Source organism: Carcharodon carcharias, chromosome 5 (assembly GCF_017639515.1).
Source record: "Carcharodon carcharias isolate sCarCar2 chromosome 5, sCarCar2.pri, whole genome shotgun sequence".
NCBI classification, from domain to species: domain Eukaryota; kingdom Metazoa; phylum Chordata; class Chondrichthyes; order Lamniformes; family Lamnidae; genus Carcharodon; species Carcharodon carcharias.
The window spans coordinates 112,377,231-112,389,846 of record NC_054471.1 but is presented as its reverse complement, the minus strand read 5'-3'; the positions used below and the strand labels follow the sequence as shown (position 1 = coordinate 112,389,846).

General features: G+C 38.0%; 1 protein-coding gene across 1 annotated transcript in view; it reads right to left on the bottom strand.

Moving 5' to 3' along the window:
• Positions 1-2,584: 2,584 nt before the first annotated feature.
• The window catches only part of mmut (methylmalonyl CoA mutase), a 34,543-nt gene continuing 24,511 nt past the window's right edge, over positions 2,585-12,616 (bottom strand). The window contains exons 9-12 of the mRNA XM_041188003.1: positions 9,266-9,397; positions 8,336-8,483; positions 6,550-6,717; positions 2,585-3,082 (exon numbers count right to left, since the gene is read on the bottom strand). Coding sequence (XP_041043937.1) covers positions 2,954-3,082; positions 6,550-6,717; positions 8,336-8,483; positions 9,266-9,397 — 577 coding nt within the window. The 3' untranslated portion in view covers positions 2,585-2,953. The remainder of the gene's footprint in view (positions 3,083-6,549; positions 6,718-8,335; positions 8,484-9,265; positions 9,398-12,616) is intronic.

Genomic DNA, 12,616 nt, shown 5'->3' with positions numbered 1-12,616 from the left:
CGGGCCTGTTTAGAATGAGAGATGATCTCATTGAAACGTACAAAAGAACCAGGGGACACAGGGTAGGCCATTTAGGACTGAGATGAGGAGGAATTTCTTTACACAGAGGGTGGTGAATTTTGGAATTCTCTACTCCAGAGGGCTGTGGAGGCTCAGTCATTGAATATGTTCAAGACAGGGTTGCAGCTACCCTTATTTACTGGAGGGAACAATAATTTACTGAGGGCACCAAACTGAGGGAATGACAGATTGTGACAAGGATTGTGAAATATCACAGTAGGATTTAGATAGGCCAGCGGGATAAGTAGACAAGTGCTAATTCAACAGAGAATAAAGTGAACTAATATGATTTTAAATTGAGTTACCTAGCTCAGTTATGGTTCTTAATGTTTGCACTTAATCCATTAAATCAAACGTTGCTCTCTGCTTGAACCTTCACTCAAAGCCTCGAATGAGTGCTTGACATTGCCAGCTTATGTTTTACAATAAATCACAAACCCTATATCTAACTGCACTGATTTAGTGTTCATTCATTTCAAAGGTTTCACTTAAAACATGTAATCACCTCAGAGCACATGCCTCTTTGGCTTATGGCTTGCAAGATTTTGCTATTGAAGAGTATTTTATAGCTTTGATTAATGGTAATTTTTTTAACTTATTAAAGCCTAAAAGCTAGCATTTATTGGCTACTTATGCTCTATAGACAACCAGATTGTTGAACTGGAGTCACAAGCAGGCCAGGCCAAGTAGGAGCAACAGACTTCCCTAAAGGACAATTGTGAACCAGTTAGGATTCTACTATAGTCAGCTTTGTCATTTTTATAGCCTACAATTTCTAGCTTTATTTAATTCCATTTCATATTTTATTGGAGACAAAGCCTTTGCTTACCATTTTCCCCCTTCTGTTACACACTGATATCAATCATATTGACATGTATGCCTTTAATAGAAACTATTATGCTTTTTGGGAAGCATCATTTTGTGAGAAACGGAACTTTTCTGCTGTCAACTTCCTCTCCTGTCCATTGATAAGAATGAGTGATGCAGATCCTAGGACTTGATGCAAATTGGTAGTGTTACAATCCGTGGAGGCGAGTAACTTAAAAAATATTTGAATTTTCAGTGGCTGAGTGGAAGGATCACATGATAAGATTTCAAGTTAAGGCTTTTACTGCAATAAACAAACTGAAAGCAACATTGTCTAAACACTATTCAGTAGGCAACTTATAGCCTAAACTACAGGAAAGATCCCCCATTTAACATTTGAAATGATCAAAAATCCCCCTTCCTGGGTATGCTTTGCTCTGTCCCTTAAATGGGCGCTTCATTCTCCAAGGAATCAGTGTAAAGCTATTCTCGGCTCCCCTGATGGCTTGCTTCCTTTCCAGCCAAGTAGTTTCTCATCCCCCAACTGACTTGCTGTTCGTGAGGATTACCTTTGAGTTAAAGCTAGATGAATTTTCCAGCCTCATTTAAATCCTCACAAACCTGGTCCCTTCAATCTGAGCAGGAACTCTCAAGTGAACAATAGAGACTGGTTGCCTCTATCTCTCTGCTCTCTCAGATTTTTGCAGACTGACCAAGGTTCAAGGATATCTTAAGAAACCTTTAAGCTGATACTACAATGGCTTGCTATGGACTCTTCCCCTCCCAAAGCCCATCTCCATGGCAACATGAATCACATGGGCCTTGCATGCAGGTAGAAATGCTAATTAGGTATCCTCTAGAACCCCCAACTCCATTCTATCTTGGAATTAAATAGACAGTTTAAAGTATAATGGTTTATAAAGCCTGGCATTCCTAACACCTCCTTGAGAGACTAAAAATATATCCACCCTCAGCACAGTTGCTCTGGTCATTGTCGACAGGTGTGAATATCTCTCACTTTCTTTCCAGTAAAAAAAACCTGTTCTCCACCACCTTTAACCAAACTAGCCAAGCTTGTTAATAGCAGGATTCAGAGCAGCTCATATGACCCCCTTCATTCCTCCATTCTACCCTAAATTAAAGGCACAGCCCCAAAACATAACAATCTTATAAACTTTGTATTTGTAACAGCAGATCATCATGTGCAGTATTTCCTATCTACATGATCACAAGGCTGATGGCATGCACTTGATCAGCATGTCATTTTTCAGATCTAAAAAACTAATTTATATCCCGGTGGTATATGGAGATTGTAGAAAATGTTTGTAATTTTTTTTCGGCTAGCACAGTCACAATGGGACAAATAGCCTCCTCCCGCGCTATAGATTTTCTATATTTTTATGAAATAGTTCAAGTTCAGACTATAACAAATTTCTTCCACTAACTCTAGCCAACGGGCATACCCTTACCCGTTGACAATCATTTGCAACTAAATCTTCAGCTGCCAAGTTCTAATCTGTAGAATTCCCTCCCTTGACTCATCACTCAAACTCCCTCTGATTCTTTAAGATCCTCCTGATCTCTGACCAAATTTTTGTTCACTTCTCCTAATCTCTTCTTTGGGCATGTGTCAATTTTCCTCATGCCTCTATGAAATGTCTTTTTATGTTCATGATGCTATAAAACACAAAGTAGAAATAGAAAAGTAGACCAAAAATATTTTCATAATTTTATTTGTCTGGCTGGACATGAAACTGTAACTGTTCACAATCATTAATCATGTAAATGCAAGTGAATTCTGAAAAGGAATCAATGTTAGGCATTTAGCTTAAATTTAAATATTTAAAGCACCAACATGCCATTTACTCAAGAGCTGTTATATCATCTTTGTAAAAGCTTGCAGTCTGTGATCATAGTTTACACTAGTAAGTGAACTGAGATACAAATAGTTACAATATATTGATAATCTACAAACTTTCCCAGAAAGTACAGAAGACAAATGTATTAAGTTATTTTTGATTGACATTACAGAAAACAAGTTTCATAACATATCTGTGAAATAAAAAGTATTTGATGGCATTCACAATCACATTGATTGCTGCCTCTTGACTAAGTTTCTCTCAATGTCAGCAAGTACCTGTATAGCTGCAACTGGAATTCTGGTACCTGGGCCAAAGATGTTGCAAACGCCTGACTTGTACAAGATGTCATAATCCTAGAGAAGTTAAAAACATCAAATATTAGTACAGTCTTCCTCTGTTTGACATATATCAGTCTGACAATCCTGAATTTGAGCATTTTCTTACTAGAAGCTTTTTCCTTTGTGGGTTTAAAGCACTGCTGTACTTTCACCAATATATGGAACATTCCACATTAGAATGCATTACAACTGGGAATATTAAAAATGGAAAAAAGTAGGATTTTCAGTTTTAAAAAACAACTTCATTGATGAGCGTTGGGAAAGACTGGAGGATCGCAAGGTACACTCTCAAAGTTTTACTGAGCTTCTAGTTTTAAGCATCCAATACAATTCAGAAAAGAAGCTGTTGTTCTTTTTCTTTCGTGGGGGAAGACTGTCCCCCTCATTAAGTTGAACAGAGTTGTTTCTCCAAATTGGTTAGACTTGCTAGGTTTGTAGCTCAGCAGTTTTCAAATTTTAGTGTGCGTCCCGCAAAGCAGGGATCATTGGAAAGACTTTTTTGAAGTTTCTCACCCATCTTTCCCCTACCGTCACCATATTCATCTTGTGTATCTTTCCGTGATCCCATGTCACTTAATTCCTGACAACTTAACTTATCTTCCTGATCCCACCTCCTACCCCGCCACACGCTTGCTACCATCATCAATGGTTCCCTTTCTTCAGACATCATTCCTGTCCTCTTCAAAACCTTAGTCATGACCCCCATTTAAAAATATCCATCGGTCCACTCTAACACCATCTCATCTCTAACCTTCGCTTTCATTCTAAAGTCCTCCAACAGATTTACATCTCCCATCTCTCAGGAACTGGTCAAATACTTCCAGTTCAAGCTTTGTGCTTCTCAGTACTGAAATAGAAGTCACAAATGAAGTCCTTTGTGATGATTACCATGGTGCATTATTTGTTCTCGAGCTTTCAATACAATCTACCATGCCATTATCCTCCAATGCCTCTATATCATCCAGGTCCATGGGATCACTTGTGCATTGTTCTACTCTCAACTATCTGAACACAACTAGTGCTTCTTCAATCTTGGCTTCTTCTCCCTTCCCTGTACAGGCAATGATTGAGTTAATTGTAGACTGCCTTCTCTTATCTATTCACATGCTGCCCTCTTGGTGAAATCATCTAGAGGCTGAGGTCAGCTTTCATGTATATGTACTACATCTCCACCACTCTTCATGGGCTCTCAGCTACCTCTGTGCTGTTAGACTTCTTGTCTGATATTCATGTCCGATGAGTCACAATTTCTTCTAGCTCTATAATGAAAGACCAAAGCCATTGTCTTTAGGTCCCTTCGCAGACTCTACTCCCTCACCATTTATTCCATACCTCTTCCAGGGACTCATTGCACCAGACAGTTATGAATATTGATATCTTTTTGTGCATTGAGTATTAAGCTGCATATCTAATCCATTACAATGCTGCTTAATTCAACGTCTAGGAACGCTGTTTTCCCCTACGTCAGCTGAAAAACCTGGACACGTCTCCATCAATCCAGATTTGACTACTCTAACACTCTCCTGTTGATTTCGCTTCCTCCATAAATCTCAAATTGTCCAAAGCTCTACTGCACATATCCTGTCCTGGTCACTCATTTTCCCATGTTTGTTTACCTACATTGGTTCCCTACTCCCCAACATTATAAACTGAAAATCTTTATCCTTGCTTAGAAATATATCCATGGCTTGGCTCCAACTTACCTCCAATCACTTCGAAGGCCATATTCCAAGTATGCAAATTGGCTGCTGTATTTCCTACATTACATCAGCGACTACCCTTCAAAAGTAATTCATTGGCTGAGAGGCACTTTGAGACGTCTGGTGGTCACGAAAAGCACTATATAAATGCAAATCTTTCTTTGTATTCGTTCCTATATGTTCCATTCCTCTTATTGTACTTCCCCATCATCCTTTTACCCCACCATTGGTGGTACAACTTTCAGCTGATTTGGTCAATGGAACTCTCACTGGGAAATTTGCTGCAAGTTTTGTTAATTGGCTACTGTACCTTTGACGGTGTTCACAGTAACAAGGTTCTCACTAATAGATCTGCTGAATCTCCAAGGCAATATCACTCCCTCTCCACTTCAAGATCTACCTCTTTGACAAAGCATTCAATCACCCTTCCTAACTTTTGCTTCCTGACTCATTGGTTTGATATTATCTTCACAGACAGGTCAAAAGCTTAAGATGACAAAACATATCCCAAGCCAGTCATCTTCACATCAGTGGGTAGCATGTCATGCAAATGTTCCACCTTTGCAAGACAGAACATTTCACTCAATTTAAATCAGGCTCCCATAGCACACAGTAAAGGGGGGATAAAGGAAATTGAGTAACATTGTGCTGCTAATACAGACACCAGCATTATATCTCCAATTAAATAAATTACAGAATCAGGATTGCTAGAATATCGTGATTTCTGGCTGTAAGGCAAATCTTTCTTTTATTTGAATTCAAACAGGAATTACCATCACATTTTCTATGGCTTTAATATTCTTCCTATAATTCAATTGTAGCCTAAACATTGTCCTGTACAAAGTTATCAATTACTGGCTTTTATTTCCAATGTCTCTATGTTTCAAACTCAAACATATTTACATTTTATGGCTCTTTCTTTCCACATCCCCACCTTTAACGACCAACTTATCTGCATTCCTGCATTCATAGATCCCTTCTTCCATTCACTTTATAGTCTTACCATTTATTCAGATTTCTTGAATTGAATTGCACCTACCGCTTGTTTGCTTTCGCCACGAACTTGTTCATGTCCTCCACCATTCATCCTCAGTTTCTCCAACTCCCTAATTTGATTTCACCAAACTACACTGTTATTTATCTTGTGCAATTGGAAATGGAAAACAAGAGGTTCCATCTCAGGTGGCTGGAGCATACACTTATCCACATCCTACCTAACTAAAATACATCCCATAACACTTGCTGAGAAAATCTTATGCTGGGCTTCTAGCATTTGCACTTCAACTTCTGGAAGTTGATGCACATTTTCTCTCCCCGACTCGCTAGTCAGAATATCTCAAACATTATCAAAATTAGCCAAATCCAACAGCTCTGCGCATGTTAGCTAAAGCAACCTGAATCAGAAAAATCAGGCCTTTTATGCTGTGAAGACATTTAAAAGGAAAACCAAATGAGAACCAACAAGACTTCTTCCTGTTACAGAATACAGTAATTCAAATGATCATTATTCCATTTTTTGGCAGATGTATAGTAGTATATTACTATGTTTTACTTTGCAGGCTGTTTTTACAGCCATTTTCCCCCATTCCTTATGTCTGAATGATTAATATTATAATTGCAAGCAAAAGAATAGCATAATCATACAGTTTTCTCCAATTGCCACAATCTAACACAGTCTTGACAAAAGAAGTGTGATTAAAGAAGCACCTACTCAATATCAGCATATGTATCATTATTCCCAATACAAGAAATGATCGTGAAGTTACATCTTAAATGTAGTACCTGAGGAGGAATCACACCACCACAGATGACCAAAATATCAGGGCGCCGAAGATCACATAGCTCTTTAATCAGTTCTGGCACAAGAGTTTTGTGCCCAGCAGCCAGCGAACTGACACCCACACAGTGAACATCTGCATCTACTGCTTGCTGAGCCACCTCTCGAGGAGTCTGGAAGTGAAATAGTGTTGGTTTGGTAGAGGTCTAATTACATTATAATAATATTTTAATTAATATTTGAAATGACCATACTTCACCATGATAACATTTCCTTTATCTATTTTAAAACAGAAGCAGGTTCTTAGATAATTGTATCAATTAATAGCACTCTGGCTAATTTCTGATCTGTAACATCATAATACTTGTGGCAGGATCTAAGATAGTTTGGTCACATGGCATTTGATCTCACTGAACCCCTTTTAACTTACCTACTGAATGGTTAAAATGAACATGTGGCATGTACATGAGACAACTGGGGGGGGTGGGGGGGGGGGGAGGGGAGGGGAGAGAAAGAGTAGTCTTTATAAATGGATAATTTGTTTTAATACATCACTTAGGCAGAGGCCCTTAGGGAATCATGATTGGCCCCATTTAGCTCCCTGCCCTTATCAACAACCCTGTAGTCTTCTCCTTGGTTGATACTAAATGGTAAGGGAATAGAGTCTGTGAATAAAAAATCGGCAGTAATACTTTAGTACAAAGACTAGTGCTATCTGCAAAATTTTTGAAAATGCCAATTGCTGACAATTTTTAGTTGATTGTGCTCTCAGGGAAGGCTCCCATTTTAAACTCAGTCAATACTCAGTTTTGCTGTAATAAAATAGTTTCTTATCCCAGTCAGCTCTTGGAAAAATGAAATAAAGTGCTAGTCTATCCTGTTTTGATTCAGAAACTTCTTTCCTATTCATTGCCCATCAGACAGTCAGTGATGAAACAAGCTATAGTCAACGATTGTGATATCCTCATCAGCAAATAGAGGAAGTGGAATTAGAAACTAGTCAAATGCAAAGCTTTGTGCTTGGGTTATTTTTAAATTGATGGGACTGTACTCCGGTTTATTTTCCCAACTTTACCCCACTAGCTCCCCATACTACTGTCTCAAGCCAAATTGTGGCTTTGAGTATATATTTTATGTAAAAAAAATAGTTTTAAGGACTCCTGACTGTTTTTAAGATGTCTGAAAACTTCTTTTGTTATAAGGAATATTTATTATGTGAAGCTCTATTATTTTTGGTAATTCACTTCATTAGACAATCATGTGAGATTGTAGCCTCAACTTTTATCGACACCTGGCAGTAATAAGCATTGGATAATAAAGAATTAATAGTGAGATTGCAACTTTCATAGAGCGATGCAATTTAAAACTATTTTTTCGCTTGTACTCATTAGGTAGGCAGTCATTGTGCACAGGAAAGGGAGGAGACAGCTTGGGAAAATTACAACAGAACTAAACTCAAGCTTAGGCTTTTAAGAAAAACAAACTGAAATAACATAGTGGATATCCAGCATTTAGTACAAAGAAGGGAATATCACAGCTTCAGCCAAGTGGAACCATGAGTCTTCTTCTGCATCATCCAAGGAGACTTTTTAAAAACGTGATGCATTTTACTAGCTTATCTGACCCAAAACAGTTTATACCCTTCTCTAATCAATGATGCACATGATGTATATCTGCTCGACAATACGTAATGGTCAAATCAAGGAAACTGACAATTATTTTCTTCATAATCATCAAATTGGAATTTAAGTGAGTTTCTGCCTCAGAGTAGAATGGTATCCGTTAAGCTACCTGAAAAAGTGGTCCTATATCCACATCAAAGCCAAGATCAGCAAATCCTGTTGCAATAACTTTTGCTCCTCTGTCATGCCCATCTTGACCCATTTTAGCAACAAGCAGACGAGGTCGACGGCCTTCATTTTTAGCAAATTTCTCAATCCTAAACATAAAAAAATCAAAGCCAGACTTGTTTATCAGCAAACAATGCACAAATTGCAGTTAACAATTCAAACCTCTGCTGAATATCTTTAAGACACTTTAAGAATATAAGTAACTTTGTATTTTTCTCTTAATTGAATAGACTTGGAAAGAGAGCAGTGCAGATTCACCAGAATGTTAGGGCTCCAAGGGTTATATTATGAGCCTTGTACTCTTGTACATATAGGTTAGGGCTGATTTTTTTTTTAAATTGTTCATGGTATGCAGGCGTCGCTGGCTAGGTCAGCATTTATTGCCCATTCCTAATTGCCCTTGTTCAGAGGGCATTTAAAAGTCAACCACATTATTGTGGATCTGGAGTCACATGTAGGCCAGGCCAGGCAAGGACAGCAGATTCCCTTCCCTAAATGACATTAATGAACCACGTGGGATTTTACAGCGACAATACCACTACCCCACCACCTCCCCAAGGTTTGAGGTTTTTAGGATTTTTGAAGTAATTGACAGGGTAGATAAAGAAGTTTTCCATTAGTGGGGAAGTCTAAGACAAGGCCTATTATGCTTGTGTAATCCTAACTCGAATCCCCTTCCCCACACTTCCAAACTCATTGGCAGTTGGACAAGTTAATTCAAAATAGTTGAAGTACATCTTAATTATACATTTGCTGAGGAATAACTGTCTATTAAAAACTGATGTTTTAGGGATTTTATCATATAGAATCATTCCTATATCAGCAAACCCTCAAATTATAAATATTATCATTAACTTAATTTTTAGCTCACCGGTTTATTGCCATAGACATTTCTTCACTGTCACCAAATTCATGTCGATATGCACCACTCACCATGCGATTACTAGGTCGATGTTCACCAAACACTTTTTTCATTGCATCTGTAATTTCTCCAACTGTACATCTAAATTTAGAACATAGTAAGGCTCAAATATTTAGTCAGTTTACCAATGATTACTGTTAAATTAGATAGACAAGGAAAGGTTGTGATTGGGTAAAAAGATATATATATATATAAAATATATATATTACATTGTCAATCCTTTCCACTATTGAAGTATTAAAGTGCTCTTTTGATACAATATCATTCCAATAGTGTTTTAGTGGGTTAAGCCAATTTTCACAAAAGAGAAGACAGTGATTTGAAGTTTTTTTATTCTTTCATGGGATGTGAACGTTGCTGGCAAGGTCAGCATTTCTTGCTGATGCCTAACTGCCTTCAAGACGGTGGTGGTGAGCTGCTTTCTTGAACTACTGCAGTTCACATATGCTTGCAATAACAAATTCTAGTAACGTCTCTAACATCCTCCTGAGGTGGCTCAGGCATGCAATTTTCTTTCTTTGCAACCAAATTCAGAATCCCAGTATCTAGTTCTGAAGAAGAGCCACATTGGTCTTAACTGTTTCTCTCCCTACAGATGCTGCCAGACCTGCTGAGTTTTTCCAGCACTTTCTGTTTTTATCCCAATATCTAGATCACCTTTAAACTTAATGAGCCTGCTCCAAATTGTTGATTTTATCTTCTAAAGGATTATTGGAAAGCTCTAGTTTCTCATTGGGAAAAATCACTGATTTAGCATTTTCCTAAAGAAGCATCAGCAAACCATACAATTGTCCAGAAAACCCATGCTACATGTTAACCCCTGGATCACACCCTGGAACACCAAAGACTCAACCTCTATCACTCTGCCGACAGGTCTTATTCTGTAAATAAGGGTAAACACAACTGATCCAGCAACATAAAATCATCCTTATGCTGCAAATGCAGACTACAGAAAACAGAGCAAATGGAGAAAAGAAAACCTCCTTAGAAAGAAGCTTCAAAGGTAATCATAAAAGATGAAATACAGTGTTGCTGCATTACACTTTCTTCAAACATCCATCATTTCAAAATCCTGACAAATATGGGGAAAGTCATCTTGATGGAGGGCATCTCCTCATATACTGAATATAGTGGAACCTTCTGGGCAGAGGAAGTAAAACAAATATGAAACATGTTCATTGTGTCAGGGAGCTGGAATAATGCAGTCTATGTTAACTGACTTCTAAAAAGATGTTTTCGACTAATTATTATACTAATACCAAAATAGAGAGATAATATCAAGGTAGAAGGAACGCAGGGGGAGGATAGGGAACTACAAAAGGTTGACTGTGGTCTGTTTTATAGTGGGAAAGAATACGAACAAATTAAGAGAAAGTACATCAGCATTATTCCGTAAGGATGAACAAACAGTTATATTACATAATACTTTTAATGTAGAAAAATTGTCCCAAGATATTTCAGAGACATTATGGAAAAAAAACCCCACAAGGTCATTTGAATTCCAATCTTATTTAAATGAATCAATGCAATTAAGGATATGCACCCAATCAAAACGAATTTAACACATAGGGTGCATTCACACTCTACAACTCTTATATTTTTGCAAAGATCAGAAATTCAAACATATAAGCAAAATACTGCGGATGCTGGAAATCTGAAATAAAAACAGAAAATGCTGGAAAAACTCAGTAGGTCTGGCAGCATCTATGGAGAGAGAAACAGTAAACGTTTCGAGTCCGTATGACTCTTCTTTGGAGCTCTGCTCTGTTGAGGTTTACTGAACATTTTCTGTTCAGAAATTCAAACATTAATTTCTTAGTTACTTCACCATTGTTTAATGACTTTTAGGATGATTTTCCAGTAAACTTTGTGATATCCGACAGTCTACCAACTGGAATTCTCCACTAATCGGAATTTGTAATGTTTCCCTAATATCTCTTTACCAACTGGAAGCAATTACAAAGTTATCCAAAACCTGTATCTCTAACTATTGTTTTATACTTTATGTTTTAATGTACTGTTTAAGGTCAAAATACTGTTCTTTACTTCCTGTGTACTTGCATATTAGTTCAAGCAACAAGTATTGCTTTGTATTCCATAGGTAAATGGAACTTTCAGTAAACTGACATTTTTGACTAACAGGCACCTCCTATTACTTGCATATGCCAGATAATAAAGATTTTACTTTTTTCCCTCCCCTCCACCAAAATAATCCTTTTCCTGTATGTTGCCGTTGAATTTCATCATGTGATCCATTTAGTTTTAGCAAGTCACTCTGTTCTAAAGATGATCACCTGTGATTCCATTTGACCAAGCTGTGAGAGATTTTTTAAACTATGTTTCAGTCATGCTAGATTATTCCATTACAGTTAAACAAAGAGCTCAGCGGAAAGCCCAAAAAAGAAAAAAAATGCAATAATCTATTTTCAGCAGCAGATCTTTTGTCTATTGTCGGTTTTCTGGGAATTGTCAGCCTGACTCAGACATAAGCACTGAGGTCAGATGGTTGTGGGTTCAAGGGTGTGTTTCAAGATTGTGGGGGATTTTCACTGGCCAGCTACCCTTGTTCTGTCTGAAAAACGGGTGGCTGGCAGTTAAAAAATCAGGAATGGGGAAGGGCGGGTGTTTCCTTGGTTACCTTATTAATCTTATTAACTTTATTAATCTTATTAACCTTATTAATCCTACCCGAAGCAGTTTTCAGGTGAGCCTGTAAAGGAGGGAGGAGTACATTCCGTTTCTGGATGGAGATTGCTTAGCTATGCAAATCATGATCTTTTGCCAGTTATGGGTCTTAGTGTGCAACTGTCCGGTATAAATAAGCGAAATGTGCACCATGCACACTCCGCCCATTGTTACGAGATGTTGAGAATCTTAGCCCAGCAGTCCTTAAAGGGGCCATAGATCATTCAAAACATAGCATAAATAATTTTCTGGAAGAATTTCTATGGGTCCAGGAGCAGCGAAGTACTCCTGCTAGCTCAACAAAAATATGAAGGCCACTGCAAGCTCTCAATGGCCACCCCACCTCCATCAGTCCAAGCTGCCAACCAGATCAATCCCACCCTCCCACAGCCAGCAAGCTGCAACTGTGCTTTTTGTCTGGTGCTTGCAGCTTTCTGGCTGAACTAACACGAGGCTTGAAATAGTTCTGCCACCTTCCCGCCACTCCCATTCCAGTTTTAGGCAGGTAGTACAGCTGACATCACATTCAATTTGATTGAAAATTGAGGATTAGACATCATCTTGTGTATAATGTGGAAGGCCCCCAAATAAATGCAACTCCATTGCTTTTTCCTG